The sequence below is a fragment of the Paroedura picta genome, chromosome 6, assembly GCF_049243985.1.
Source record: "Paroedura picta isolate Pp20150507F chromosome 6, Ppicta_v3.0, whole genome shotgun sequence".
Classification (NCBI taxonomy): Eukaryota; Metazoa; Chordata; class Lepidosauria; order Squamata; family Gekkonidae; genus Paroedura; species Paroedura picta.
Window position 1 is genome coordinate 109,060,474 of NC_135374.1, and position 15,225 is coordinate 109,075,698.

The window sequence follows — 15,225 nt, forward strand, 5'->3', positions numbered from 1 at the left end:
TTTTTGCAGCCCTTGGTATTTTCAGTTGTTGTCTCCAAGTCCATAATTCATCATCTCCAAGTCCATCTTTTTTCTTTCTCTCTAGTTCTGATTAGTGATAAGTTGGTTATTTATTTTGATTACTTATTGTTATTAAGAATTTTTTTCCCTATCCTTACAAATATGCTTCTTTTTTCCCCTAGAATTTTTCCGAGAACTCCTGGAGAATGCTGAACGATCCTTAAACGATATGTTTGTACGGACGTATGGGATGTTGTATATGCAGAATTCAGAAGTTTTCCAGGAACTCTTTATAGAACTGAAAAGATATTACACAGGAGGCAACGTGAACTTGGAGGAAATGCTGAATGACTTCTGGGCTCGGCTATTAGAGCGAATGTTCCAACTCATAAACCCCCAGTATCATTTCTCTGAGGACTATCTCGAGTGTGTAAGCAAATACACAGACCAGCTCAAACCTTTTGGAGACGTACCCAGGAAACTGAAAGTTCAGGTGACAAGAGCTTTCATCGCTGCACGGACTTTTGTTCAGGGACTGACCGTGGGCAGAGAAGTTGCTAACAGGGTATCCAAGGTAATCAGAATGATTTCTTTTACTTCTTGGTTCTTTCTTTTAAATTGCTTCACTGGAGATTTGGGTTGCAATCGACCACTGTGTGCAACTCTTCATCTATGTCCTGATTATCGCTAAAAGTGAATTTGGTGTGAGTGGTAACTTTACCATGTTTGGTCCCATGGATTTTCTCAGAACGATAGCAGCGCAGCCAAGATTTCCATTTAAAACAGAACTGTGCTTAGCTCTGTCAAAAGCCTCTGATTTCAGGGAAACGTGTTTGCCAGCCCATTCCCCCATCCTGTCTTCCATGCTTTCAAAGATGTCTAAAATTGCAGAAAAGCACTTTCTCAATTGTGCTGCTTCAGATTACAACTCAGGAGATGCATGCTGGATTTTCCACCTGGAAAGCTAGAAGGTAGCCAAAAACTCCTGTCTGACATGGTCACCCATTTACACATGGGATTCCCCCTACCAATAGTCTGAACTGGTACAGGCTAAGATTTTGGGGGGAGGGAAATGCTCCGCTTGTGTTAAGTAAAGTGCTTCACATTTTCAGGGTAAGGCAAGAATCACGAATGGAGCGAGATTAATGAAGAATTTTGTATGCTATCAGCTCCCCTCTGCAGACCCCCCCCCCCGTATTCTGCCTGGCCTATCGTTCAGGAGGGTCCTTGAGTCCTCAGTGGTGTTTTTCCAAGGGCCGCAGCTCCACCGTTCCCTTTCTTCTCAAATGATTGCAGTAAATAACTGCTATGCATAAACCAAAACAAGTCATGTTCTAAAGATGACCTATTGAAGTTTACATTCTAAAAGACTAGGAAACACCATGCAAAAGGAATGGAAGCAGAAGAAGGAGCTCTGTTTGACAAAATGGCAAGAAGATCTTTAACTAGTGTCTACATATTCTGCACACAACCTGATCTTCCCATGTTGGGGTGGGGTGGGACACACTTGTGGTTGATCTCCTGGTTGGCCACAGTGACCAAGAATGCCTCAAGTGATGCAGAGAGCAGTAATTCATTTCCAGCCCATTTCTCTGCCCTCCCCCCCCCTGTTTTTGTCCCCATTATGGTGTCGTATGCTGTTTTATATGAGGTTGAGGGGCTATGTAAGCGTTTCACAGAGCTTAAGGAGCTGTTGCAATGTCCCCCCCCCCACGATTCGCAATATAGAATTTCTGACAATTGCACATGGAGGGTTTTAGTTACAATACAGCTTTCCTTGAACAGTTTATAACGGTTTCGCTTCCAATTTCTTATGTAAATTGGACCATCTTGCAGTTTTAATTGAAGAAACACCATTGACAGTGTTGTTTGGCTCTTTGTATAGTACTTTGGCTGTGGGTTTTGTTTGCTTTATCTCTAGTTGCCAAGTTCTACCATGGTCATATTTCCAAAAGAAGCATCTCAAATGAAAGTTCCTTAATCATATTGTGTGAATAATGTTCAGAAATACAGCTCTGTGTTCCCATGTGTATAAGGTTTCAGAAGCAGCCTGATGTTTGCGTCTTAGGTGCTTGACTTAGATCCAGCATCCGCACTGGTATTTACTGCAGAACTGAAACTTCTCCTGGGTCCACCCAGTGCTGTCAAGCCCTGCAGCTGGCTTTAATGCTCTGTCATTCCTATGCCTGCCCTGCGAGCCCCTGGTAAGATGGTGACCAGGTTATGAGAGTGAATGGACAATTGTTCCATAAAAGAATAAAGGGGGAAAAGCTATCTGTCCAAACATTCAGGTTCTGGCAATTTGCTACTGATGGATGAAGCTGAGAGTTATGGGCCTGACCAAAGGTTCCTTCCCATTCCACACTTCCATGGTTCTGGGATGGTCCAGTAATGGTGAGGTTCTAATCCAGATATGATAAATTTGTCTGTGGCCAAAGGCCATTACAATTTAACACATGGACAAACAGCAATCTTAAAACAGTCTAAGGCATTAGAACAGACTAAGATAGCCATTCTCAACAGGGGTCATGGGGTGGGGGGCTGGCACATTTGAAGGGAGGCACAGAATGGAAGATATGAAAAGGGAACCCAAAGGATTTGGGGGGGGGGCTGGTAACTAAACAAATGCAATAGCCTCTTTGTCATGTATGACATCCTGAATGGCTAGAAGGTTTGATCTTCATCAAGGGAAAGAAAAAGAAATCATGCAATGTATGCCTTTGTGCCTGAATTAATGCATTTCTGGGGTGGCGGGGGGGGGGGAGAATGCACTGGCTTCTGGTAGTCAAATATTGTAGAAATCTGTCTCAAGTATATATAAAGTACATTGTTATTTCACTCTTAGCTTAGGCCTTTTTTAAGCCTAGCTCATTGTGCAAGCGGCCAGCATACCGCAGGGGGGCTTGGGACCTGAGAAGAGCTCCTAAAAGGGCCAAGAATGAAAAAAAGGTGGAGAGCAGCTGGTCTAAAACGTTGCCGCAATCTACCCAGAAAGTTTGGCTCAAATAAAACATTGCTCCCTTTCCTTGCAGCTCTAGCCTGTATTTTCATGGCTGTTAAAGCGAAGAGTGACACTCTATAGGAGGCAAATGGATCAACATCCAAGAGTAGAAAGGGCAGCTTCTCAGAGTCGGAGGATTAATTTAATCCCATTAAAAGGTCTGTGAGAATTTTGGTTCCGGGCTCTTTATAAAGAGGACAGGATAAAATATAGCGATGAGTCCTCTGGGACTGCAGCTCCACAGAAGCAAGATGTGAAGTCACCAGTATTTGGGAATAATGCCCAGCTGGCCAAGTCAGACAAGACTGGCATATGAACTAGTGACGCTCTGCACTCAGGACTTAATGGGACCACATTTACAACTTGTAGATTGTGGTTCATGGATAGATCAGAGAGAAGCAAGACCAGAGAAGACTCTCCTGTTATATTCTCTGGACTGAAGGTTGTCCGTCTCTAGTGACAGGCTAGATTAGGCTTTCTCAACCAGGGTTTCATGAAACGTCGGGTTTCTTGTTGGCCCTGGAAGGGTTTCCTGATGCGATGGGATTGTGTGTGTGTGTGTGTTATTAACTATGTGACAGTGCACTGCCCTGACCCTGCATAGGGAAGGGTGGTATATAAAATGAATGAATGTATGAATGAATGGATGGATGGATGGATGGATGAATGAATGAATGAATGAATGAATGAATGAATGAATGAATGAATGAATGAATGAATGAAAGGCTGGGTTAGGTGTTAATATCTCTTGGGAAACCATCCTATCTTGTCAAGAAAAATAAGGGTAAACTTCTAAAATTAACAAGAACAACAAAACCCCTGGTGGCTCCACCAGTGGACCTCCTGATGTCACCTGGATTTTGGCCACTGTGTGACACAGAGTGCTAGACTTGAGGAGCCACTGGCCTGATCTAGTACAGTGTCTCTTGGGCAAGGGGTGCCCTCAGACCATTGTTCTTTCCGTAACGGCAGCTGCCCAGATGCTCAGCAGGGCATCTGTACCAAGCATCAAACAGCAATAGCAAAATGATTCAGCCAGAGGCTGATCTCAAACAAACTGTGGAGTTCATTCAAGTGCTGTTATCACTGCAAGTAGTAACTCTGGGTGCTCCAAGGCCAATGTCGAGCATGTTATCATTATTGGACACTTGTCCAGACGACACCTGGACATGAAGTGTCTGTGAACATCTTTGGGTAGGAAGGGTTGGAGGATAAGTACTGCATTTTGAATTTGCATGCCAGTTTCGGCTTTGAACGTCCTGGATAAGATCTGCTCTGAAATAAATGCTTGCTTTTAAAGAAGTTGTTGTTTTCGCTTCTGTCATCCTGACACAAGGTAAGCTTCACCTGGCAATTGTGTTTATATCGATGTTCTCAGCATTCCAGTTTTCAATCACAGATTCATTCGCATCAAGTCGCCCCATTTCCGCACTCCTTTTCAACGCAATATAGACATCTGAGAGCTCCTGGTGGCCTCCTCTCCTGCCCCTGCCAATCTGCTCTTGAGATCCGTTCTTGGAATGGATGCCACTGACCGTGCAAGTACAAAACATTGGAAATGATCCAAAGCCAACCATTTAAAGGGTGCTCAAGCACAAGGGCTTCCATGCTCTAGAAATGTGTCAGTTTAATGGACTGGTTGTGACCCTAATGGGCGCTGCACCTTCTCCAGTAAATGGGATGTGTTAGTGCAAGCTGCAACAACGCAAGCAGCTACTGGGCAGATACAAATTGACTCAGCGTGGTAATGCATTAGCTGGTTTTCTTCCACTACCCAAAGGAGCCCCAAAGCAGCTTGCCAACACCTTTCCCTTCCTCTCCCCAAAACACACACCTTCTGAGAGCAGAGAGAGTTCTAACAGAACTGCTCTGTGAAAACAGCCCTAAGAGAACTGTGACTAGCCCAAGATCACTCATGTGAAGGAGGTGGAGGTATCAAAGCTGGTTCTGCAGATTAGAGGTCACTGCTCTTTAAACCCTACACCAAGCTGGTTCTCAAGAGAAAATCCAGGAGCTGATATCTCTCAGATGTCTCTATCATATTTTAAAGGCCTGTCGATGTGGGGTGACATGATACATATGAGACCGCTCATTCACAAATCAAACAGGGATGCTGAGAACGCCCATATGAACACAATGGCCAGGCCAAACTTACCTTGAATGAACTCCACAGTTATATTGGAGTTGAGCCTCTTGCTGCATCATTTTGTTATTGCTGCTTGATGTTTGGTACAGAATGCCCTGCGGAGGCAGCTGCTGGAAGAAAATGGATGGAGGGAACAGGTTAATAGTGCAAATTAAATGCACCTGAGTTTGTTCAGACCCACCCAAACAGTGTGCCAGATGATTGGCTCTCAGCTCAGGACTGAAGAGTCAACATCTGTTAACGATGCCTAAATCTGGCTTTCAGTTTCCTGAAAGTTCTCCCTTCACTACAGAACTGAGCTAGGAAACCAAAGGAGTGGAGGCTTGAGAGTATGATGCCTTTCACTGAGCTATTTTTAATAGCAGACTCTTAAAAAAATCATAACAATTACGTCCATCACGAACTCTCCAAACATTTTCTAGACTTTCACCTTCTTGTAATACCTGCAGAGTGGAAGGTTGGTATAAATAGGTGTACAACATTGAATGCACACATTCAAATGTTCTCACTCCTGTTGTGGCAGAAGCTATTACAAGTGGCCATGGCTCTTCTTCAGAAAACAGGGAATTCATGTGAGCCTATGCGCCATATGCGCCATTCATGTTGCTGTGTAAAGCTCCATCTGATTTGCCTATGCAGTTCTCCAGGGCTGGAGAAAGGCTGTCCTGGATACTCCTGGGCTCCAGTTTAATTTGCTGCTCTCAGCCACCCATCTGGGTTTATCTAATTTGCAGATAACTGAGTTTTTGTAGTTGTTTGGGGAAATACACTTTGGGGCTTTACGCACCGGGATCTTTGTTGCAAATTGGTCACTGAATGAAAAATCGCCATTTAAAGTAGTGGAATTCGTCGTTATGCATACCTGCCTTTGTAGTGGAATCCAGTTGCGTTTTGTAGCGTTTCCCACAGGCTTCCGGTCTCGGCAGAAATCGCTAGAAAGGAAGCACTATTGCCAAGCTCGTCCCGCCCCTGGCCGTCAAGCAGCCAATGGGCAGCCGTTAGCATGCTCCCAAACAGCCCCTTTCCCTTTAAGAAAGGTTTTTTTTTAATAAAAAACACACCCATAGCAACGGATCTGGGTAGATTCGTTGCAACGGAGAGACCCATCCAGCTGCCTGGTGTGTTTGAGCTGTCGTTTGATCGTTTGATCGTTGCCATGCTTCCTCCGAGTGAAACCCCCCCCCTCTCACGGGCCCGATTTTCGGCTGAATTAATGTGTAAAAAATAAAGGGACTTTATTTCAGCAAACGTGCTTTTCTGTGGTTTGTGCTTAGTGACTAAAGGGGAAGGACTGAAGCCAGGGAAGCCTCTAAACAGAAGAGGCTCGCTGGTGCGTTTATCCCCACTCGCTCGGAGAAAAAAAAATGGCGATCGCTTCGCCGGAAGATCAGAGAAGACAGCCAGGGGGAGGGATTTTGTAGAAACCGCAACAATGTTAACGCACAGGTCTTTTTCGCTACTGTTGCAGATTGGTTGCAGGAGTGTATCGCTTTCCGGAGGGTGAATCCACTTTTGGGGATTTCCCTGAAAGCGCTACAAGGAAGCACTTTTTGCAGATTGGTTTCAGGTGTGTGGCAGATTGTCGGCGACGTCGTGCGTTATGGCAAATCAATAGCGTTTTCAATTAGTAACCATTGTGCGATTTTGAAGGTGTGCAAAAAGCCCCTTTGTGATGGTAGTGATTTATTCTGTTTCCATTGTGTGGTAACTTAAAGAGAGAAAAGGGTTTTGCCTAGCTGAATTAAGGAGAAAAAAGGAAAGTCCGTTTTACCAAGCCATAGTATTCATACCCGTATCACAGATAGTTCCACAAGTTTAGTATGGCTGTTGATTTAATAGTGTTCAATCTGGAGGGCCTGGGTGTAACTTTAGGCAAATTACTCACTGTGCCATACTTTCCAGGGCCTCTCTGCAGATAAAATGAGACGTATATGGCCCTGAGCTCCTTAGATCAAAGGTGGAATGCAAAAACAATGAACAAACGGTGGTTTTTTTGTGTGTTTTGAGATACTTTTCCTTCAGTTAGTGATATCTCTGTAATGTGACTCTTGCATAAAGATTGCTCATGTAATAATACAATTCTGGTTGTGAAACAGAAGGATACCATGAGTTTTGCTTAAAGAAAGAAACCCATATTATTCTACTAGTATTAACTGCAATGGGGAATATAAATATTTATCTAATGGGCCTGTACTCTTTTTACGTTTCTTATTGGTCTGTAAAACTTAGATTATCATCCATTATGCACAACGACCAATCTCTTATTCAAAGAATCACTCCTGAAAGATTGTTGACAGAATCCCCTGTTCTCTATGTTCCTCTCCCTTGCCTTTCTATAATATTCCCTTTAAAATCTACAAAATGGTTTCCTTCCAATATTCATTAGATGAAGTGAGTTTTGACTAATGAAAACTCTGGAATAAATTTTGCTAGCCTTTAAAATGCCAGAAGCCTTCTGTTGTATTCGTCCGCTTGTACATTATGTCTTAATTCCACCCATGCTTCCGTCATCATCATTTAAGACCATCCCACCACTGTCTTGAGACAGTTTACACACAAAAAGAAACAACAAAATAAATACCAGTAAAACAGAGAGGGTTGCCATGTCCCTTGAACCTACCACTGGGGGATGGGGGTGATGCTCTTAGTGGGACCCAGGAGGGACACCATGTGGAGCTTCTGTGACCTGGAAGTGATGAGGGCACATCAGGGACAATGCTCTGGCTTTTGGACAAGAATTGTATGGTATGCTTACCTTCTAGCCATAGAGCAAATTTTCTCAAAAAGAGTTTTGTAGAACCCTGGGCATTTTTTAAAGGTTCTTTTATGTAGATATTTCTGCACTTTTTTGTCCCCAACGTGCCCCTAAAGCAGCTTGTTGTCTCCTCCATTTATCCAGAAATGTTGGTTAGGCTCAGGAAAAGGGACAGGTGAAGGTCACCCAGTGAAGTTCCATGGCAGAAGACCAGTACCCAGATCTCCAGAGTCCTAGATTGGGGACATAAAGGAAGTAAATAAAATTGATGAGGGATCAGCTTGTTTCCCTTGAAGCTAAGGTGACCATCCTTCCCGCCTTTGGCGTGACTGTCCCAATTTTGAGGCATCTGCCCCGTGTCCCGCGGCGTTTCCTGCCTGTCCCACGGTGTTCTTATATCTGAAAAAAAAATTAAATGTTTTTTACATTTTTATTTAATTTATTTTTGCACGCAACAGGCAGCTGAGTAGGCAGCCCGGGCTCGGCAGGCCCCTGTGCAGGTGCCTGGGCTCAGGAGGCCCCCACGCAGGCGCCCAGGCTTCCCGGCCAGGTCTGCTGCTGCCTGCTCAGGTGACTTTCCTTCCAGAGACCTAAGGCAAGTCAGGGAGAGGTGAGGAGGGAGGCCCGCCTGCCCCCACCTGCTGCTGCCTGCCGCCGCCGCCATAGGGCTGTGTTCCAGCCTCCACCCAAGGCTACTGGGGGGTGCCCACCCACCGATCCTGCCTATGTGCTGGGAGATGCAGAGGTGTCGGAGCATGGCAATGGCCCCTCAGGGCGGGCGGCCACCAGGCAGGAGATCTGAGCCCAGCAGAAGGGGAGCAAAAGCATCGACAAGTCGCTCAAAGCCAAGAAGTACCAGTACAAGCAGACCCTCCGCCTGCTCCTGCTGGGTGAGTGAGCGAGGGACACAGAGGCCACAGAGGGACACAGAGGGACACAGGGCTTGCACCCAGGCAGGCGGGTGGGGGCTTGGCTGGCTCTGGTGGCAGCAGCAGCCCACTCGCACCGGCTGCAGATAATTGCCTCCTTGTTTCAACGGCCTGGGAGCACATGAGTGCTTGAAAGGCTGCCTTGACTTGCTCACGGGAGAGCCGAGTCTGGTGAGTGCAAGTCTGCTGCCAACTCGAAGGAGGGCTCTAGCCGAAGTGGGCGCTTCTGAAGAGGGTAAGGGGCCGCAGCTAAGCGCCCCATGCCCAGACACAACCCAAGATGGCCCTCTTCTTCTCCCTTGGGGGGCTTCTCCCCTCCCTCCCCGTGACCATCCCGGGGACCAGGGGGCTCCGAGGGGTGAGCACAAATGAGGGGAAGGGGGCAGAGAACTCCCCGGCAGCAAAGCCCACCCACCCATGCCTCCCCCCCCCCCGTCCCATTTTATAATTTTTAATATCTGGTCAACTTACTTGAAGCGTTTGTAAGGAGTCTTGCTGGAAGATTAAGACCTTGTGCTACCATCCAGACTCTTTGTCTATGGACTGGGAAGCTCAAGTAACCTATTCCAACATTGCACGTTGTGCATATTGAATCTCCATATATAATAATAGAGTTGGAAGGGGCCATACAGGCCAGCTAGTCCCACCCACTGCTCAGTGCAGGATCATCCAGAATAAGTATCTGTCCAGCTACTGCTTGAAGACTGCCAATGAGGGGGAGCTCACCGTCTCTTCCTCTGCTGAACTACTCTGACTGTGATTTCCCTCCCCCCCCCCATATCTAGCTGATTTTTTTCTACACATCGTTTAAACCCATTACTGTAGGTCCTATCCTCTGCTGCCAACCAGAACCTTTCCTGTTGGAACTCTGTCTCACATGCAACACCTCAAAGTCCCACATCTGCAAGGGCTCTTTGCATGTTCCCATAAAAACAAACGATCGCCCCACGAGCAATCTTGACTCTGGCCATAGCAAACGTCTCCCGATTGCCATGAAAGCGCTTAAAAATTAAGCAGGCACCTTAAATTTTATTTTTGATAATTGATTCTTTTGGAAACGGCTTCTGAACACCTGGCGCCAATTACACCGTTGCCTTGTTGATAGGAATTGATTGAATCCATTTTTTACCCCTGGATTTCATCAGATTATCCCGACAGCTCTTTTCTCTCGCCACCAGCGTGGGACGCGATAGGCAGAGCAAAACCAATGGCGGTAATGGAATTAGAAAGGGAAGGCAAGGTTTAGGAGTGAGAAATGTGCCCCGCTAATTGCCAGTGATCACGTCGGCTTGCCTGCCAGCCAGCTGCTTTTTAAAGGCGCTGAATCAATATTCTCACAAACTCAGTTTTCATGGTTTATAAATAAGCATTCACCCTCGTTTTGGAGTGGGAGGCAGAGAGGGAGCTAAAAATAGAGGTCAATATCGGGTGTCACCCTAATTCAGGCTATAATTATGAGAAGGGGGGGAACAAATATGACATGCTGATAAAGCAGGTAATTAGGAGCTAAAACAAATAGCATATTAATGCTGGAAAACACAATGGGAGGGCAGTGATAAAGTGCTCTGTGTTGGGCGCACGGGATGGAAAGGGGCTTGTTACGGCATGGCGGAGGGGAAACGCTGCCTCTGGCTAGGCCAGGCATAGAAGGCCGACTGATGGGGTGGAGAACTCTGGCAGGGCCAAAAACGGTAAAAAAAGAAAACATTCTGTTTCCTTGCATGAAGAGTAATCAAGGCTTTTGATAAGGTTTTGCATAATATTCTTATTGACAAGTTGGTAAAGAGCCAGTTTGGTGTAGTGTTTAGGAGTGCAGATTTCTAATCTGACAGGCTGGGTTCGATTCTGCATTCCCCACATGCAGACAGCTGGGTGACCTTGGACTCAGCACGGCACTGATAAAGCTGTTCTGACTGAGCAGTAATATCAGGGCTCTCTCAGCCTCACCCACCTCACAGGGTGTGTATTGTGGGGAGGGGAAAGGGAAGGTGATTATAAGTCACTTGAGTTTTCTTCTTCTTCTTCTAACATGTGGTAAAGGTAAAGGTATCCCCTGTGCACGCACCGAGTCACGTCTGACCCTTGGGGTGACGCCCTCCAGCGTTTTCATGACAGACTCAATACGGGGTGGTTTGCCAGTGCCTTCCCCAGTCATGACCGTTTACCCCCCCCCCCCAGCAAGCTGGGTACTCATTTTACCGACCTCGGAAGGATGGAAGGCTGAGTCAACCTTGAGCCGGCTGCTGGGATTGAACTCCCAGCCTATGGGCAAAGCTTTCAGATGGCTGCCTTACCACTCTGCACCACAAGAGGCTCAGCATGTGGTATGGATCCTTTTACTGTCAGGTGGATTGAGAATTGGTTGATAGATTTTTCACAGAGTAGTTCAGCAGTGGAATAGGCTGCCTCAGTCGCTCTGCGCGACTGCCGGATGCTCCCTCGGGCGGCGGCCTGAATGCTAGCTCCCTACCCGCTGCGCGCGGCTCGCAGTTGCTGGGGCTGGGATTCAGAGGGACCAATCGGCAGGCGCCAATCGGCAGGCTGGGTTCGATTCTGCATTCCCCACATGCAGCCAGCTGGGTGACCTTGGACTCAGCACGGCACTGATAAAGCTGTTCTGACTGAGCAGTAATATCAGGGCTTTCTCAGCCTCACCTATCTCACAGGGTGACTTTTGTGGGGAGAGGAAAGGGAAGGTGATTGCAAGCCACTCTGAGACTCCTTCTTGTAAAGTGGCATATTAGAACCTACTCTTCTTCTTCTTCTTGTCTCCTCTTCATCTCACCATGCCAACTGAGAAGTGGAAACTCCTCCATGGTCAAAAGGTTGAAAAAGGTTGAGCTAAGTGCTATGAAAGGGCTCCAAAACTATACGCCAGATTTGGTGAGAGAAGCACCAGGAAAACCAAGATTTCATGAGATTTCTGCGTTGCTAGAAAAGCTCACAGAGAGCAGCAAAAAAAAAAAACCCTCAAGAAAGATGCAATTTAGAGAAAGATGTTTTCTTTCTTCCCCCCTTCAAGGAATTCTCTGGTGAGGAAATTTGATAAACGTACCACCAATGAGCTGCAGCTCATCTGATCCTCACCATTGACTCTCCTGCTGACACTGCCGGATTTGAACAGAGTATCGTTCTTCTGTGATTAATCTTACAGCAGCTTTAGAAATTTTTGCTGTTTTAGCATGGTGAGGTGCAGGGGGTGGGAGGAGGAGGGCGAGGCGGGGGAAACGCAGAAGAATCAAGCGGAGAATGGGGAAGGAGATAAAAAAAAAAAATAAAGCCGGAAGGTTAAACAGCACTCTGAGATGTAAATCATTCTACGACATGCTGACTTTTTAGAATTACTATAGTTACTGATTATCTTTGAGATGTTTTAATGGACTGCCGACAGAAGCGGTGTTTCCCGGCCGTGGTTTTGATAAGGCCTACTTATTTCATTTCTTGTGTGGATCTGAAGTAAAAGAAGCAGCCGATCCCTCCAATCATGGCGGTGTGAAGCAGACGATTCAAAAGGATATCTGATTTGTGTCATGCGGAGATGCCTTAGAATATTAATGATGTTGTTGTTGTTGTTATGTGCGAAGTCGTGTCCGACCCATCGCGACCCCATGGACAATGATCCTCCAGGCCTTCCTGTCCTCTACCATTCCCCGGAGTCCATTTAAGTTTGCACCTACTGCTTCAGTGACTCCATCCATCCACCTCATTCTCTGTCGTCCCCTTCTTCTTTTGCCCTCGATCTCTCCCAGCATTAGGCTCTTCTCCAGGGAGTCCTTCCTTCTCATGAGGTGGCCAAAATATTTGAGTTTCATCTTCAGGATCTGGCCTTCTAAAGAGCAGTCAGGGCTGATCTCCTCTAGGACTGACTGGTTTGTTTGCCTTGCAGTCCAAGGGACTCGCAAGAGTCTTCTCCAGCACCAGAGTTCAAAAGCCTCAATTCTTTGACCCTCGGCCTTCCTTATGGTCCAACTTTCACAGCCATACATTGCAACTGGGAAGACCATAGCCTTGACTAAACGCACTTTTGTTGGCAGGGTGATGTCTCTGCTTTTTAGGATGCTGTCTAGATTTGCCATAGCTTTTCTCCCCAGGAGCAAGCGTCTTTTAATTTCTTTGCTGCAGTCCCCATCTGCAGTGATCTTGGAGCCCAGGAAAATAAAATCTGTCACTATCTCCATTTCTTCCCCTTCTATTTGCCAGGAATTGAGAGTGCCGGATGCCATGATCTTTGTTTTCTTGATGTTGAGTTTCAAGCCAACTTTGGCACTCTCCTCCTTCACCCGCATCAACAGGCTCTTTAGTTCCTCTTCACTTTCTGCCATTAGAGTGGTATCATCTGCATATCTGAGGTTGTTGATATTTCTCCCTGCAATCTTGATCCCAATTTGTGACTCCTCTAATCCCGCATTTCTCATGATGTGCTCTGCATACAAGTTAAATAGGCAAGGCGACAGTATACAGCCTTGCCGAACTCCTTTCTCAATTTTGAACCAGTCAGTGATTCCATGTTCAGTTCTCACTGTTGCTTCTTGACCTGCATATAAATTTCTCAAGAGACAAATAAGATGCTCTGGTATTCCCATCTCTTTAAGAACTTGCCACAATTTGTTGTGCTCCACACAATCAAAGGCTTTAGCATAGTCAATGAAGCAGAAGTAGACGTTCTTCTGGTACTCCCTAGCTTTCTCCATGATCCAGCGTATGTTGGCAATTTGATCTCTAGTTCCTCTGCCTCTTCGAAATCCTGCCTGTACTTCTGGAAGTTCTCGGTCCACATATTGCTGGATCCTAGCTTGTAGGATTTTGAGCATAACTTTGCTAGCATGAGAAATTAGTGCGATGGTGCGGTAGTTTGAACATTCTTTGGCATTGCCCTTCTTTGGGATTGGAATGTAAACTGCCCTTTTCCAATCCTGTGGCCATTGTTGAGTTTTCCAAATTTGCTGGCATATTGAGTGTAGCACTTTTACTGCATCGTCCTTTACGATTTTGAATAGTTCAACTGGAATGCTGTCACTACCACTAGCTTTATTGTTGCTCAGACTTCCTAAGGCCCATTTGACTTCACATTCCAGGATGTCTGGCTCCAGGTCAGTAACTACCCCATTGTGGTCATCAGGGATGTTAAGCTCGCTCTTGTATAGTTCTTCTGTATAATTTTGCCACCTTTGTTTGATCTCTTCTGCTTCTGTGAGGTCCCTACCATTTTGGTCCCTTATCATACCCATCTTTGCATGAAACGTTCTCTTCATATCTCCAATTTTCTTGAAAAGATCTCTGGTCCTCCCCATTCTATTGTTTTCTTCTATTTGTTTGCACTGTTCATTTAAGAAGGCATTCTTATCTCTTCTAGCTTTTCTCTGGAATTCTGCATTCAATTGGGTGTATCTTTCTCTTTCTCCCTTGCCTTTCACTTCCCTTCTCTCCTTAGCTATTTGTAAATCTTCCTCAGACAGCCATTTTGATTTCTTGCATTTCTTTTTCTTTGGGATGGTTTTAGTTGCTACCTCTTGTACAATGTTGCGAACCTCCGTCCATAGTTCTTCAGGCACTCTGTCTATCAGATCTAATTCCTTAAATCTATTTGTCACCTCCACTGTGTATTCGTCAGGGATATGATTTAGTTCATACCTGAGTGGCCTAGTGCTTTTCCCTACTTTCTTCAATTTAAGCCTAAATTTTGCAACAAGAAGCTCATGATCTGAACCACAATCAGCTCCTGGTCTTGTTTTTATTGACTGGATAGAACTTTTCCATCTTTGGCTGCAGAGCACATAGTCAATCTGATTTCTGTGTTGACCGTCTGGTGATGTCCATGTGTAGAGTCGTCTCTTGGGTTGCTGGAAAAGAGTGTTTGCTATGACCATTGTATTCTCTTGACAAAATTCTACCAGCCTGTGCCCTGCTTCATTTTGTACTCCAAGGCCAAACTTGCCTGTTATCCCGGTTATCTTTTGGCTTCCTACTTTAGCATTCCAATCCCCCATGATGATAAGCACATCATTTTTTGGCGTTGCTTCTAGAAGTTGTTGTAAGGCTTCGTAGAACTGATCAACTTCATCCTCTTCAGCAGCAGTGGTTGGGGCGTAGACCTGGATCACTGTGATGTTGAATGGTTTGCCTTGGATTCGAACTGAGATCATTCTGTCATTTTGGGGATTGTATCCCAAGACTGCTTTTCCTACTCTCTTATTGATTATGAATGCTACTCCATTTCTTCTGCGAGATTCTTGTCCACAGTAGTATACCTGATGGTAATCTGAATTAAATTCACCCATTCCTGTCCATTTTAGTTCACTGATTCCTAAAATGTCAATGTTCAGTCTTCTCATTTCTTGTTTAACCACGTCCAGCTTGCCTTGATTCATGGATCTGACGTTCCAGGTTCCTATGG

The 15,225-nt window shown here is 45.7% G+C and overlaps 1 protein-coding gene across 2 annotated transcripts in view; it reads left to right on the forward strand.

Moving 5' to 3' along the window:
- The window catches only part of GPC6 (glypican 6), a 947,632-nt gene that overhangs the window by 501,489 nt on the left and 430,918 nt on the right, over nt 1-15,225 (forward strand). For both annotated transcript variants that reach the window (XM_077343885.1, XM_077343886.1), the window contains exon 3: nt 183-574. In XM_077343885.1, coding sequence (XP_077200000.1) covers nt 183-574 — 392 coding nt within the window. The remainder of the gene's footprint in view (nt 1-182; nt 575-15,225) is intronic.